General features: G+C 36.0%; 1 protein-coding gene across 1 annotated transcript; it reads right to left on the bottom strand.

The window, feature by feature from the left end:
* Nucleotides 1-542: 542 nt before the first annotated feature.
* LOC140988098 (protein OBERON 4-like) lies at nt 543-6,014 on the bottom strand. Its single transcript, XM_073457017.1, has 3 exons — nt 5,803-6,014; nt 2,468-5,715; nt 543-1,431 (listed from the first exon to the last, which is right to left on the bottom strand). Exons 2-3 carry the CDS (start codon nt 5,340-5,342, stop codon nt 860-862), a joined length of 3,447 nt encoding a protein of 1,148 aa, XP_073313118.1. The 5' UTR covers nt 5,343-5,715; nt 5,803-6,014; the 3' UTR covers nt 543-859.
* Between the last annotated feature and the right edge of the window lie 11,373 nt (nt 6,015-17,387).

Genomic DNA, 17,387 nt, shown 5'->3' with positions numbered 1-17,387 from the left:
AACATAAACCTTAACTTTTCCCATAAGTCTATATATATAGAAGAATAATTGTTGGACCGTTAAAAAAAAAAAAAAAAGCGAGACCAGAGAACGGAGATAAAGCTAGGGAGAATTTCCTGAATAACTCGCAAAGATGAATCATTGATATCACTATGTTGTCGTGACGTATTCAAGACATTTGAAAACAATACTCATACAAAATGTAGATTGAATAATTGTTTTGTTAATCCGAACTTCGGCTACACAAATTTGTATCCTTTTATTTTGGTTATTTACTTGTTAAGGAACATATTTTTTCGTTTATTTACTAATATTAATTTTGTAAACTCGATTTATTTTCTAGTAATTATTTTGTCATAAAATAATCATATCAATACTTTTTATTTATTTAATTTAAAATTTTATAATCACATAATCAAATCATATATATAATTTTCATTTATTACGTAACATACATAACACGTTAGACAACATAATTGCGTAGAATCAGTAACCCAATTCTCCTGTTTGAAAGTACTGAGAAGAAATGGAAGGCAGAAATCTAAGTAAAAACAAGAATGGTTATCTTTCCTTTTTGTTGAAAGAAAGGAGATAAAATTTAGTTTCAGATGGTGATTACAAACAACAGTTATAAACTTTGACCTATCATTTCTCCATCCGCATTCTTTCCACACTGATAAAATTCATCGAAGAAAATCGAAATCGCTACCCTGTGCACGGATTTTAGTTAGCAACTTAGCACAGCAATTGAAGATATACTTAGTAGAGCACCTAACAGAGATACAAAATGCAATGATAAATAGCAGGCGAATCTTCAGAATACCGAGGGATTCAAAGAAGATGAAAAGCAGCATGTTGATCACGTTGGAAGGTTCCTTCTTGTTGCTTCCATTTTCAACAGAAGGTCTTTGATGTCTGATTCCATTCTGATTCTCATGTTGAAATATTCTTGATACACTCGGTCCAGAGCTTGGAGCTCCTCCATCTTTTGTTTTTGCATTTCCTCAGCTTCTGACAGACGCAATTTCGCGATCCTGCTCTTGTACTCTTCTTCGATCATTTCATCTTTTTTGGTTGAAATTCGCTTCAGTGCTTCAGCTTCCCTTCGAGCATCGTCAGCACGTGTTTGAAACATATTTGCCTCCGCTTGTTTGACTTTTACAATACTCTCCAATTCGTCGAAAACAGGTTCTTTTTGAGTGTTTTTCAGCAAATCCATGCTTATCGAGTATTTGTCATTCCTTTTTCTGTCAAAATCAGGAAGTAAATGGATAGAGTTTTCGAGAGGTGCAGTCTTAGTCGGACGGATGGTTTTTGTCCACCCAGTTCCTTGGCTCAGCCCAGCACTGCCATTGCTGATATTTTGGTTTCGCGTCGAGAAGTTCTTTCCGGCTTCGATAGAAACGCTTGTGGTGTTGAGTGTTTCGTTTTCTGCAATCAAAGGAAGTGATTTTAGCAAATATGTGAACCCAAGGAGAACTAAGGCTTCGGTTGTCAATGTTTTCTGAAAATACTTTCATCTTTAAAATTTTTAAAAAACACTATTATTCATTTCATTTCGTTATCTAAAAACCATTTTCACTTTCTATTAATATTAGCCAATATAATATTAAAAATTTATCGTGTTTTTAAAAATATAAACAAACACATGTTTAATTATTATATATTTTTTAAAAACTCATTTTTCGAAAAAAAACTTCAGAAATGTCGGTATCATAACCAAACAAAGCCAAAGATATTTCGAGGCCATACATATGATAGAACATGAGAAGCTCTCACCATCAAGTATATCTTCCAGGCTGATAATGTAAAATCTCAAAAACTAACTCCATAACTAATCAAAGAAAAGAAATTCAAACTATATGAATATTATGATTCAAAAACTTGGTTTCCATGACTTCACGTTCCTCATATTTCAACCATTGATAAGAAAAAACTTTCGAGTTTCAAGTAAGTAATTCAATGAAATAATTTATAAGCAAAAGGATAAACAAGAAGATAAAAGTAGGGTAAGAGTGGCATCAATTACAAATATGAAATCTTGATTTTTCTTTCCCTGTGCATAGCAGTTTTCGCACAGAAAAACATAAGAGAGGGTTGAAAATAAAGGATAATGAAGACAGCCAAGATTTTAAAGAGAAAGAGCATGCTATTTTCGGCCCTTCATGTATCCTGGTCCGCTTGAAACCGCACCACAAATTTACCAATGATTATATTGCTCGTGTTCATAAAAATTTGGGTCTCAGAACTTGAATTAACAACGATTTCAACACAAAAACCAAACTAAAAACGAAAAGAGGAAGAAAATATAGATTTAGTCTTGATTGCTCGTGACACTGTTTTTATAGTATAAGTTAAAATTTGCTGCTCAAACACATACATAATATGTGTAAAAGAAGTTGATCATGCACCAGATGTACTCAAACAAGATGACAGCAAGACAAAATAACGCAAAAACTAATCTTACCAGAGAAAAAGGTCAAAATTTGGTTTTGCACATCCTGAAGTGCAGCTCCATCAAGTAATTTAGATGACATCTGGTTGGCAATTTCATGCAGCTTTTTCCCTCTTGCATCCTCACTGGCACAGAATATTCTTCTCACATATTCAAGTTCCCTCAAGAGGTTCTCAGCTGTCCATTCTTTCACAAAGTTAATGAAAACTTCCTTCACAAAACCAAACATTTCGGAAGGATGCTCACAGGCAAGACAATGGAATTGCATTTCCATGGTGCCATGAGCACCTGTTGCACTACGTCCGTTCCTGATATGCGATTCTCGTAATCCACAATCTGCATGGCACCAATGTAGACATACATCACAACCAACCCAACTGCACGTGTTGGATGCCATGTCAAACTTAGAACACACAAGACACATGCACTCCCGGCAGAAACCATTCTGATTCACACATATTTTGCAGTCACACTCATCGGCGGGCAGAAGGCTTCGGCAAGTGATATTTCTACATCTCCGGTGTAGAAATATCTCGGCCAAATCGGCAGATGGGATTTCGTATTGCGGTAGAAGATATTCTCGAAGCCCTGTCTTCAAAGCCACCAAGATCTCCAACTGAACACGATGCGCATTAGTTAACGAATCCAAGGTAAAATCTGCCCTTTTCCTCAATGCCTTCTGCAAAGCACTCAGCTGCCACTGCTTAGCTTGATTCAAGAAGATGTCAGAGACAAACTCCATCAAGAGCGCCATGTGCTGTCCCGTCATATCATTGAACTTCTGGGCCATTGTATGTATAGGTTCAGAAACTATCATAGTGATTACAGACTCGGTAAAGTCAGATCCAACGATTGATCCATGGTCTTTTTCATCAGGGTTATAATTATTGATTTTTAGTGATCCACCGCCATCTTTCTCTGGCAATAATTGTCTCCTTTCTCTATGATATTCTGGTCCATTTTCAAATGATCCACCAGCTTGTGCTCCAGATAAGTGCTTGTTAGAACTTAACTGTCTATCAAGTCCTAGTGGTAATTTCGAGCATTTCCCTATTTTCAGCTGTTGTAGCTCAGCTTGTCCACTTGAATTACCTTGAGATATTTGAGACTGGCCGTGCAAGCTATTTCCTCTGGATGACGTGCCTCGATATGCTGGAACATCTTTATTCTTATTCTCATCCACTGACAAAGCATTCCAATCCACCCCTTGAAACAAAGGCTTACTGCCAACAGATTGCTCAAAATCAAATGCATTGTGAGTCAGGGAACAGCTCGGATTATGAGTGAACTGCTGAGAGCCGGAGAAGGACATTGAAGCAGTAAATCCATCAGAATTTGTCCGAAAGGAGCTATGAAAGGATTGAAAGCTTCTTGCATGACTAGGAGAACCAGGAGCCGGAACTCTACTATGAGAACCAATGGGAAATAAAACATTTGGCAAGCCAAGGGAAAGCTCAAGAGCCAACTTATCATCTTGCGGCTTATTGTGACTTGATTGCTCAACTCTCTCTTGCTTCTTAATTGGAACAGTGGAGAAAAATTGAAATCCTCTGGTACTTGTCCCTTCAGTTCCAGTATCTCCACATTTTGCAAGGTCCATCGGTTCATTTTCAATCTCCAAATCAGTTTCTGTAACGCCAACAGAGTTAGAGGGTAATATGGCAAGACATTTGCCCTTATCCTTCAAACTTTTGGTTGTATCCTCAGTCAAAGGTTTTTCAGTTCTTTCGACAAATCCCACCTTGCCATTCGTACCAGGATCAACTGCCTGCAATTCAAGATCACCACCCTTCCCTTCCTTTTGTTCTAGAAAAGGTGATGACTTCACATCCTCCTCAAAATGGTCCTGTCTTCTGTTCTCCATTTTGTTGCTATCATGCTCATTTTCTCCAATTGTTTCATTCTCATCTACGCTTCTGGTAGTCTTTCGGGGTGCTCTATAGGTATCCTGAGAATCTGGTACTTCTTTAGTCTTGTTCACAACATTCTCAACAGTGTTAGATAATCCACTTTCGGCTAGCTTCTCACAGCCACCCACTAAACTCGCATCTATTTTTTCTTCATACAAAGCACTTGCTTTGCCCTGCCAGGTTTCAGTGTCAACGCAATCACTTAAATCCTTTAGTGAGGAGTTCAATGTCGCAGCATCTCTATCTTTAATCTCTCTATTGGTCAAAGAGACGAGGGGTTGTGGATCAGGATCCAGTTCCCCTTCTTCTCTTTCACTGCTCCGACCACTACTTTCCACTGGCATGTCTTCAGATTTCTTAACTTCTACACCCTTCGACTGCTCACTGCCGGAGTCCTTGGACCAAACTGGGGATTTTGTATTCCTGGGTCCCTGAGGGGACCTCGCCTTACCAATCTCCTCAGATTCCACTCTACTTCCTCGACCCATCTCAGCACCATCATTCCTAATCTCATCATCACCATCTTTCCCACCTTCAAACCTCCTCCATGATGAAACACTGCCCTCCCTCCTCGACCGATCCCTCTCGGACCTAAATCCCTTTGGAAACTCTCTCCTGGGTCCACAAAAGCTCTCTGACCGATACATCCGATCCATTCCATAACCAGCCCGTGGTGAAGAGCTCGTGATACCTCTCTCATTCCCATCTCTATGCCGCTCATAACTCTTCCTTCGATCATAACTTTCCGAATCGTAATCTGATCGTTTTCTGACCAGTCTAGAGCTCTCTCTATCATCATCTGGACGCTCATACCTAGATACAACTTTCCTCCCACTGTCAGAAGATTTGTAGTAAGTATTCCTATGCGAGGAAGACGTGCGGTATAAAGCTGAATCCTCGTCCCTCTTTCCCCAGTCTTTCATGGCACTCTTCTCTCCAAATGAATTTACATCTTCACTTGACCTCAACTTCTTCATACTGCATACTCTATACAACCAGCAAACACCACTAAACAAAAGCAACTAAAAAACCATATCCTTTCCTATACTACACACAAACTATTCCAGAGTCGCATAATTACACTATAATTCATCCACATTTAACAAATCAAACCAAAGAAATGTTAAATCAAAAATCCAAAGTGAACTAGTTAAACCCACCAGAAAATCTTCAAGTCCTATACCGTCTCCAAATAAAGACAAATAAAAATCCAGCTGGTTCTAAACGGAAGTTCATCACCAGATATTCCAAGATTCAAGAACCATTATCAAACACAAAACCGAAGGTAACAGCTCAACTAAAAAAACTCAAGCGTTGCTAACCCTAGCTTTAACCATATCCCACCAAAATCTCCGATTGATAACAAGAACTCGAGGTTGAGATGCAAACAAACCCAGATTCAAATACCCTTTTGAGAGAATCACCAGATGCTTACACAGAAAACACTCGCCGGAGACGAAATCGCCATGTGGATACTATGTGCGTTGGGAGAATGGGGAGGTATCTTCTTCCTCTGTGCAGTCAACGAAGGCTTTAATTAGTGGGGTTGGAGTTGAGAAAGGAGACTCGAATACGCAATATGCGTAGAGCGCACCGATCAAGGCCCTTGGACAACTGAAAGATGCTGGTGGGTCTGTGTGGGGAGGGGGGTGCGGGGTGCGTAATGCGCCTCATGCACAGGTTAAAATAGAACACAAAAGTCAACCGTACTATGGGGAAACGTTGAAGCGAAGCGANCAAAAACTTGTGTGAGACGGTATCACGGGTCGTATTTGTGATACGGATTTCTAATTTGGGTTATCCATGAAAAAGTATTATTTTTTATGCTAAGAGTATNCTCTCTCCTGGGTCCACAAAAGCTCTCTGACCGATACATCCGATCCATTCCATAACCAGCCCGTGGTGAAGAGCTCGTGATACCTCTCTCATTCCCATCTCTATGCCGCTCATAACTCTTCCTTCGATCATAACTTTCCGAATCGTAATCTGATCGTTTTCTGACCAGTCTAGAGCTCTCTCTATCATCATCTGGACGCTCATACCTAGATACAACTTTCCTCCCACTGTCAGAAGATTTGTAGTAAGTATTCCTATGCGAGGAAGACGTGCGGTATAAAGCTGAATCCTCGTCCCTCTTTCCCCAGTCTTTCATGGCACTCTTCTCTCCAAATGAATTTACATCTTCACTTGACCTCAACTTCTTCATACTGCATACTCTATACAACCAGCAAACACCACTAAACAAAAGCAACTAAAAAACCATATCCTTTCCTATACTACACACAAACTATTCCAGAGTCGCATAATTACACTATAATTCATCCACATTTAACAAATCAAACCAAAGAAATGTTAAATCAAAAATCCAAAGTGAACTAGTTAAACCCACCAGAAAATCTTCAAGTCCTATACCGTCTCCAAATAAAGACAAATAAAAATCCAGCTGGTTCTAAACGGAAGTTCATCACCAGATATTCCAAGATTCAAGAACCATTATCAAACACAAAACCGAAGGTAACAGCTCAACTAAAAAAACTCAAGCGTTGCTAACCCTAGCTTTAACCATATCCCACCAAAATCTCCGATTGATAACAAGAACTCGAGGTTGAGATGCAAACAAACCCAGATTCAAATACCCTTTTGAGAGAATCACCAGATGCTTACACAGAAAACACTCGCCGGAGACGAAATCGCCATGTGGATACTATGTGCGTTGGGAGAATGGGGAGGTATCTTCTTCCTCTGTGCAGTCAACGAAGGCTTTAATTAGTGGGGTTGGAGTTGAGAAAGGAGACTCGAATACGCAATATGCGTAGAGCGCACCGATCAAGGCCCTTGGACAACTGAAAGATGCTGGTGGGTCTGTGTGGGGAGGGGGGTGCGGGGTGCGTAATGCGCCTCATGCACAGGTTAAAATAGAACACAAAAGTCAACCGTACTATGGGGAAACGTTGAAGCGAAGCGAACAATAGGCTGAAGAATATTTTTGTAATTATAAAAAGATTTCATCAATGTACAAAAAATCATTCATATATAAATTTAAATTTTAATTAATAACATATANCTCATATGAGACTCATTCTTAAATATAATAGGATGGAACTACGTTATTTCACCAAAATATATAATTGATAATAACAGTGTACCTTTAAATTACTTATAACATGAGGCCAAGTCGGGTTTTGTGTGGGAAAAATTTATTTTTTCAATTTGCAAATAATAAAAATATTATATATACCAACTCAAATATATTATTTGAATTTCAACCAACCTGATTTTTAAATATTACAATAGTTCAAACGTGAAGCTCGAGTTAACCACTCGACTTATATACTTATTGTTTACCAACAAGTTTATAGTCCAGTAAGTAGATGAAATAACATGTTTTTGTTATGATTTCATGTTAAAATATTTGATTTGATTCAAATTTATATAATAGATTTTCTTTATCTTTAAGCCAAAAAAAAAAAAAAAAACTTTTCCAAAGCTGGTGTTAAAGTAGTCAAGCATGGCTGCCCTATGTTACCATTTTATTTATGATTATGTTATATTTTAACTGAAAAATTGTCAAAATTGTTGTCTTATTTACATTTAATTAAAAAAGAGATCATTAAAATCACAAGAATTTAGCAATTAAGAACGACCTTTGAAACAAAAAAAATCAAACAAAAAAAAAAACCTACTTTGAGTCAAGCTTCACTTTCTATTTTGCTTATATTAGAATATAAACAATAAAATAAATATTATAAAAACAATTATTAAAGCTCAAAATTTTTTCTCTCTTTTGTCACCATACCTTGATGTAGTAGTAAACCTCTCATGATAAAAAGAGAGGTATGTGTTCGAACTCATGTGATATACGAAAAGTTCTTTTGTTAACAAATTTTAAATTCTGCAATTTCTTGATATATGTTTTTCGTATAATACATGTCCGATATGAAATTAGTTAGTTGTCCGATATGGTATTAATAGTAAATTTTATAAGAAATTTTTTTAAAAAAAATTATTTAGTATATATAACATTAGATGTGACATAAATTTACCAAAAAATTGTTCATTGTTTCATTGAATATTTATATGAGAGGACACTAGATATTCTGACTCTGAATTCTTTTTGACGTTTAATTTACACCTTTTGACTCTTGTTGTTCCAATCAATAATGGACCACGTTCATTATTCAGAGCACACACCAATTAATAATATCTACTTTCTTTTTCAATATTTAATTAAATAAACAATTAAAAGTCATAACTCATGTATTGTTTATTAATGTAGTCTCAGTTTGACCACTTTACTTTACATTATAAAATTTATTAATCTAGAGGATTTTGAAAAATATTTATATGATGAATCTTAACAATTTACTTTTTTTAGAATTCTTATTAATCCTTTCTCTTTTTGAATTTAAATTTTATTTCTTAATCTTCAATGTGCATGTACGATTGTGCGTTTACGATATAGCATTTTTATATATTTTATATATCTATCACGTGAGAACTCGCAACTACCATTCAGTTATATATTTTATTATCCATACTTACTATGTGTGTCATATGACTAGTATATACGAAACGGGAAATTGGCCTTCAGTCTCCAGCCGTCGATTTTTTTGTGTTCAGTCCCTGGGTACTTTTTTAGTACCACATTTCCACATGAAGTGTACCACATTTTGTATGACATAGTACCACAATTTTGTGGGTAGGGAGTGAACCCAAAGAAATATTTTGATTGGAGATTTTTCATCAACTTCCCCTATACGAAACACTTTTAAATTTTAATAGCACAAATATTCAATAATTGGTGATAATATAAAATCGAATAGATTTAAATAAATCTGATGGAAATTGGTTTGTAATTGCAAAGAATACTTTGTTTTATTCCTCATACTATTATAGGAAATTAATATTTTTTATGGTCTAAAAATTTCATCTGGTCTTGATAAATTTTTTTTTGGAAATTGAACTATCAGGAATTAAATCGGATTATCCCGAGATACAATATTTAGAATCCGCAAAGGAGCATCGCCATGAAGCCATATAACCTAATTATAGAAAACAAGGCTTTACGCGCTAATAAATGTGTCGCTCTATTCGCAGTAAGTCGCATATGTTCGATCTATATGAAATTATCCAGCCATAACATGTACCGGATTTCCAACGCCAAGGCACCGAGCGGATCAAGCTCATCGAAAGGAGAAAGAACCATTCGAACAACATCCAATGAGTCCAAGAAATACAGACATTACTGATCAGCCCAAGACGCGGGCAAAAATCCAAACCACTTCTGATTGCCAACAGCTCCTCACCTGTAACGGATCTCGGAAATTTGATAGGAGTTGCAAGTGCACCACAAATTAGCACTTGATCATCTCGCATCAACAATCTCAACATTGAATCTGTAACTTTTCATGCCAAAACCTGCATCCATGTTGGGGATGGAAATTAATCGAGTTTTGGTATGATTTCATATCTTCTGTCCTCATTTATTATATCATCATCATACTGATCTTTATCGATTATTCAATTTCATCAACAGTATCATACCCGTCATATGATTGTATATTCATATCCTACCCATTTATCATATCATTATCTATAATTGAATTTTATAAAATTTGAATTATTTCGAGTAAACTATGGATATTTACTAAATTTTTAATAATAATATTGAAAAAAATTATAAAAATTAGCAAACTATACATTAGAGAAAAAATAACAAAACACTATAAATAATTTATTCTAACATTATTATCCAACAAATATAGGATCAACTCAATACTAATAATTTTCTTCATTTTATGTTATTAATATCATACAATAAAAGCATAATAGAATTAACAATATCATAGCCAAAAAAATCACACACACACACACACACACATGTATATATTAATTTAATCATGTATTCGTGTCGGGTATGAGTATGATTCTTTAAGATCCACCTCCATCCTCATAGAGGAAAATCCTCATACTCGATTATTCAATTATTTAATCGGTTAAAAAATCACATCCATACCATCCTCTATTCGGGTCAGGTATCGGATTCTATGTTGGGTTTGGAGGAAATTGTCATATGTAAGTCCCTAAAATATATTATCCGGTAATTTTGCATAGTAGAATAATTATTGAGTTGTAAATTAAAATAATTATTTATGCCAAATAATTTTTTGAAAGTGTGTTAAAAATATGTATTTTAGAATATCGAAGAATTAAACAATATAAAATACATCCGGAGTTTAAATAATATACGAGAGGAAAATAAATGCAAAACTGAGATAAAAATTTCATGAATACACTACAAGAAAAATCGGTTTTAACAACATGTCAAAGAAAACGGTTTTTATTAAAACCGTTGTCTTTTTACTTTTAACAACGGTTTTAACAAAAACCGTTGTCGTAGCCTAAAAAAATCCGCTCAAAGACACAACAACAGTTTTTAAAAACCGTTGTCTATGAGCGTTTTTTTTTGCTACGACAATGGTTTTTAAAAACCGTTGTCTATGCGCGTTTTTTTTGGGCTACGACAACGGTTTTTAAACTGTTGTCTATTAGCGTTATTTTTTCAAGCTATGACAAAGGTTTGTAAAAAACCGTTGTCTTTCAACTGGTTTTTCTATAAATTTGTTGTCAATATTACATTTTGCGACCGTTTAAGTAAAATCTGTCGCTAAAATTAGCGACGGTTATACTATACCGTCACTAATTTAAATCTTGCGACGGTTTCGCGACGGTTTTGTAAAAAGTGTCGCTAATGTCGCGACGGTTTTGTATAACCGTTGTTAAATTTAGCGACAGTTTTGGTAATACCGTCGCCGATCTATAATTAGCGACAGTTTATACTTAACCGTCGCTATATTTAGCGACTGTTCTTAATAACCGTTGCTAAATATAGTGACAGTTCTTGTAAAAGCGTCGCTAATTTTAAATCGGCGACAGTTAGAAAAATAACCGTCGCTATTTGCGATGGTTAAAGTCAAAACTGTAGCAAACTGTCTATAAATATCCCCACCCTCGGTCCATTTTCTACCATATCACTTCACAACACTTAAAATTTTTCTCCCTTACACAATTTTAGTTTCGATTTTCTCTTTAAAGTTTAATAAATTTTTAAAATCAAGAATATAGTATTTTCGACGGTAAATCAAGAATATAATTAGCATATTAGATTGTGAGTTTTTTTGTATATTTATTAAAATATTAAAAATGAAATTTTTTTTATTTTACTGAAAAAATTAGCGACGGAAAGCATACAAACCCGTCGCTAAAATTAGCGACGAAGATTATAAAACATCGTCGCTAAATTTAGCGACGGTGTATTAAACCGTCGCTGTTTAGCGACCGTTTAAATTACGACCGTCGCTAATTGTAGCGACGATTAACGATGATGTCCGTCGCGAATTAATTTGCGACGGTTTTTAAAAAACCGTCGCAAATTGTAACTACCACATCATTCCAAAACCGTTGTCTTTTAGCGAATGCTTTAACCACAGGACCTTTAACAACGGTTTTATATACCTACGACAACGGTTTTTCACCGTCGTCTTTAGATCTGTTTGTTAACTTTTTATAGCCACTGGAAAAATGTAATTCCAATTAGAAACAAATTTGATATGATTTTTCTACCAAAATGGTGTCACAATCGAACTCTGTGTTTGAGCTGTGTAGAATGGCTACTGTAATTTGAGGTTATAACCTTTTTACAGTTAGATTATGAATCTTTGGTTAAAATAGAAATTGTAGATATATGTGTTATATTTGGAATAAGACATGAATCGTTAAATTCCATTAAAAATTGAATAAGTTATGCACGCTTTACTGAAACTCCTCATTTTTTGAATTTTTTCCGCAAATTTCGTGAATAGAAACATGTTCTTGTTAATTCTGGGATTAATCTACTAATATTCTGAAAATGGTTTCTTCTAGGAAAACTTAGATAATTGAGTTTTCTTTCATTTCCATTTGGTGGATATTGATTTTAGTCAATATTGAGTGAGATATGAATTTTATACTCTTCAGTGCTGAATCTAAAACTGTAACAGAAGGTAGTTTCATGGTTTCTGTTCTTGGGCATTTAATCGCGTCGAGATGATCAAACTTCTTGTTGATTTCTTACAGTGAAAGGTGGTATTATTCAAATTATTGTTATGTGTTTTAGGCTGAGGAGCTTTAAAATTGTGCATTGATCGTCGTTAGTTTGTATAAGTATGTTACAGTTTGATAACATACAATGATAACACTTAAATTTTGTTTTAAACATATTTTTTCGCTAAATATAGGTTTAAATAGTTTTGAAGATTTAACTAGAATTTGACTTATTTATTTATTTTTATTATAATGAAGGTGAGGATTTTGCTTTTAACGTGGGATTGAGCACATTGTTGGAACTTTTCAAGTTCGCAATCTTGATTTTGATGTTAACAAAACTTGTTATTGTGTTTCTAACATATTTAATATTTACTCAAGTGTGAAGTTGTTAACACAACAAGCAAGCTGAAACTGAATTCTGCACAAACTAAATTTCTGGCGAGCTTCTGTGTTTTGATTATATCTCCCAGCTGGATGATCCAAATGAAAATCCGCCAACTAGACCGATCAGAAAACTCAATTCGAAACAAGTTGTATTTCAAGTCAGTTAGGCAAAATCGGATGTTATCATGGTCTAACGGATCGCTGAATTACCGAACTGATCACACGAAAACAGCAATCAGTTGGGTTTGAGCAGTTGCGGTATTTTGGTCATATCTCTCAGCTCGGTTATCTAAATGAAGCGATTCAGTATGCGTTGGAAAGATAAGACAAAGATCTACAAATCATCTTCAAAAATCAAAGTCTAAATTGAAGCTTAAGATGCTGATAAATGATGATGAACCTACTGGTTCTGCACAAACTGAAATGAGTTAGGCTGATTTCAGCACACCAACTGAAACTGAAGAAGACAAACTGAACTGAACCAGCTGCTGACCAGCTGAACCAGACCAGCTGAAGACCAGTTGAACCAGACCAGCTGAACTAAACCAGCTGAAGACTAGTTGAACTGAACCAGACCAACTGAACCAGTTGAACTGAACCGAACGAGCAGCTGACCAACTGAACTGAACTGAACCAGCTGCTGACCAGTTGAACTGAACGACCAGTTGAGTTGACCAGAGTTGACCAGTTGACCAGAGTTGACAAGTCGAGAAAATGCCCAGCAAGGCGAATTTGACCGTTGCAATTTCAGAAACAGTACAGAAACTTTCCAAACGATCATATTCTTGTGTCTAACGTATATATCATTGTTGGGGCTTATAAATACATCATCTTGAAGATCAAACAGGAGCTTTTGAAGTGGATTCAAAGCATGGGCAGTTAGCATGAAAAATCAGCTAGTTGAGAGCAAAAGCCCTTGTGTGAGGATACTTGAGATGTACACTGTAAATGATAAATTCCTCACACACAATCACTCACACATATACAAGAGATTTGAACTTCAAAGATTAGTTGAGTGAGTCTTGCACAAAGACAATAAACTTGTGTATGTAGTCTTTGCATATGAGACATTAAACAATATGCTAATTGTGAGGTGCTGCCTACAATCTTGAGTGCTAGGAGTTCAGTTTAGGCAGTGGGTAAGTCCTAGCTAAATGGGTTTGTACAAAGAGTTGTATAAATCAAAGTCTTCTAGTGAATCCTTTCCAAGGGGAAGAAGGGGTGACGTAGGAGCATTTGAAGTCTCCGAACATCCATAAACAAATTCGTGTCTATTTGTTTATTGCATTTACTTATCATTTTCATTGCTTTTAAAGATGCATTGTTGAAAGCATTTTATGTGTTCTTCAAATACCAAAATATTGCATACCAAGTGTTTGATAAAATGCTTCAACTAAAATATTTTTACACATTCAACTTGAATATATTTTAAATGCTTTACAAAATATTTAATCGGTTTCTACGAAGGATTATTTCGAGTGTCTTCCGCTTGGTTTGAACACCAAACTCGATTTAATTCATCGGTGTTCAATATTTCAAGAACCGAGCTATTGCAGCTCAACGATTGCCCCCCTAATCGATCCTAACACACATGTACCTCCTATATTAGGATATGTTTATGTGTGTGTATTATTTACTTAAACTAACGATCGACTCAAAGAAAAATTATTATTTGATTAAATAATAGACATATTTCTCACAATAATAATCAATGATCGGTAATTTTTATGTTTATATTACAAATAATAAGTCAGTTAAAAAAAATTATTGTTTAAGTAATTTTAATTGCTTTGAATATTTGATTCGAGACGGTTTTTCCTCTTGCAAGTATAAAAACTTATAATCTTTCATTAATTCTCTTCTTAAGTTGTGTTTACAGTATTTATATAAGTACGTATATACATGGATTGTAACTAAATTTTCCTGCCTATATATTATTATTTGCTCTTATTATTCCACTATTATCCTAGATAGCCATTGACTCATAATTGAATATTAAGCCAATCGATCTTTCTCCGTCGTTGTCATTAATGTCTTATTATGTTATTGTTTTGTCATTAGTTTTCTATGATCTTATTTTTACAAGGAAATAGCAAGTGGATTGGAACAATTGATCTGGTAAATATCATTGAGGAAACTTCTTAGAAGTACACTATTGGTCCCACTTGCGGTAATTTGAGATAATAAAACCCAAAAATAAAGAATAAACTGGACACCGAGATTTACGTGGAAAACCCCTAAAAATTATTAGGGTAAAAACCACGGGCAAGATGAAAAGAATTTTCACTATAATATTTTGTGGTGTATAACTCACTCATTGTGTTTCCAAAGAGAACACACACTCTCTTAATACAGGAGAACAAACACCTCACAAATATTATAGAATATTATAAGATGAGAGAAAACTCGAAGAAGGGATGATTTCAGAATGAAGGGAGGAGCTCTATTTATAGAGCCCCTTGACCGTGTGAAGACGCGTATAAATCTTTCCACGAAATTTCCTCCGAAATAGCCAACCCACGTTTTAATTATTTAATGCAATGACTGTGCTTTCATTGACTTTGCCGACATTTCTCCCACTTGGAGATTTGATTGAGAATCAAACACATCTCCACACATCCTTTCAATCTTGCCATTCCCTGCTGCTTACGTCTCCGCTAGACCACTTGAGAATCTACACCACTCAAACTTATCAGTGTTTACTGGCTTGGTCAGAAAATCAGCTATGTTATCCTTTGTATGGATCTTCTGCATATCCACGCTTCCTTCTTCTACTACTTCCCGCACAAAGTGAAATTGGATTCCAATGTGTTTAGTCTTGGAATGAAAAGCTGGATCCCTTGCAATGTGCAAGGCACTCTGACTATCACAAAACAAAGGAACATTCTTTTGTTTGTGCCCTATCTCCTCCAATAACCTTTTAATCCATATTGCCTCCTTGCAAGCTTGAGTAGCTGCCATGTATTCTGCCTCTGTTGTAGATAACGCCACAACTGTCTGCAGTTTTGAAACCCAGCTTATTGCTCCTCCTGCAAGTGTAAACACATAACCAGTAGTAGATTTCCTCTTATCAGGATCTCCTGCATAATCTGAATCGACATAGCCCCTGAGTGTAAAATCCGATCCTCCATAACATAATGCAGCATTCGAGGTACCCTTAATGTATCTAAGGATCCTCTTAACAGTGCTCCAATGCTGTAGTCCAGGATTCGCCATATACCGACTAACTGCTCCCACTGCTTGAGCAATGTCCGGTCTTGTACAGATCATAGCGAACATCAAACTTCTCACTGCTGATGCATATGATACTCGAGAAATCTCAATCCTCTCTGCTTCACTGCTAGGACACATCTCGGAGGATAGCTTGAAGTTAACAGGAAGAGGGGTCGAAATTGGCTTACTATCTTGCGTGTTGAAGCGTTGCAAGACTTTCTTCAAATAATTTTTCTGGGAAAGCCAAATCTTTCTGTTAATTCTGTCTCGGTGAACTTGCATCCCTAGAATCTTGTTTGCTGGTTCCAAATCCTTCATATCAAATTCCCTAGCCAACTGTGCCTTCAATCCTTGGATATGATCTTTGTTGGGGCCTGCTACCAACATGTCGTCCACATACAACAACAAAATAATATAATCATCACCAGACCTCTTGAAATACGTACAAGGGTCTGCACTCAGTCTGTTGTATCCAAGGCTCATGATATAGGAATCAAATCTCTTGTACCAACACCTCGGCGCCTGTTTGAGACCGTACAGAGATTTGTTCAACCTGCAAACCAAGTTCTCTTTGCCTTTTTCCGCAAAACCTTCTGGTTGGAGCATATAGATTTCTTCTTCAAGATCTCCATGAAAAAACGCCGTTTTCACATCTAGCTGTTCTAGATGTAGGTCAAACACCACACACAATGCTAGAACTACTCTGACTGTTATAAGCCGAACCACAGAAGAAAATATCTCATTTAGGTCAATGCCTTCTTTCTGAGCATACCCTTTTACCACCAACCTAGCACGATACTGCTCCACTTGGTTATTGCCATCACGCTTGATCTTATAGACCCATCCGTTTCCAATGGCTTTCCTTCCTCGTGGTAGTGTAACAAGGTCCCAAGTTTTATTTCTGTCTAATGCCTCCAACTCTTCTTGCATTGCTATCATCCACAAGTATACATCCGAGCTTTGAGTAGCCTCGTGGAAACTCGATGGCTCATCATCCTCTGATAATAGACAATATGCAATGTTGCTTGCAGTGACATAATCTGAAAGCCAACCTGATGGTCTTCTGTCTCGAGTTGACTGCCTCACATTGGAAACTTCAGACTCAACATGTTCTTGTTCTTCGTGCTCTGGTACTGCTTCACAAGAAACTTGACCTTCGTCCGTCTTATTTTCCACCTGAAAAATAGTAGTTTCTGAATTCTGTGTGCCTTTGTCTCCCATTACTTTATCTTCTTCAAAGATAACATCCCTGCTGATGACAAGCTTGTGAACAGTAAGATCCCACAAGCGAAACCCCTTTACTCCATCAGCATAATCCAAGAAGATACATTTTCTGGATT

This window comes from Primulina huaijiensis, chromosome 11 (assembly GCF_012295235.1).
Source record: "Primulina huaijiensis isolate GDHJ02 chromosome 11, ASM1229523v2, whole genome shotgun sequence".
NCBI lineage: Eukaryota > Viridiplantae > Streptophyta > Magnoliopsida > Lamiales > Gesneriaceae > Primulina > Primulina huaijiensis.
Note: the sequence above shows the minus strand (reverse complement) of the source record. Positions and strands in the feature narration are given on the sequence as shown.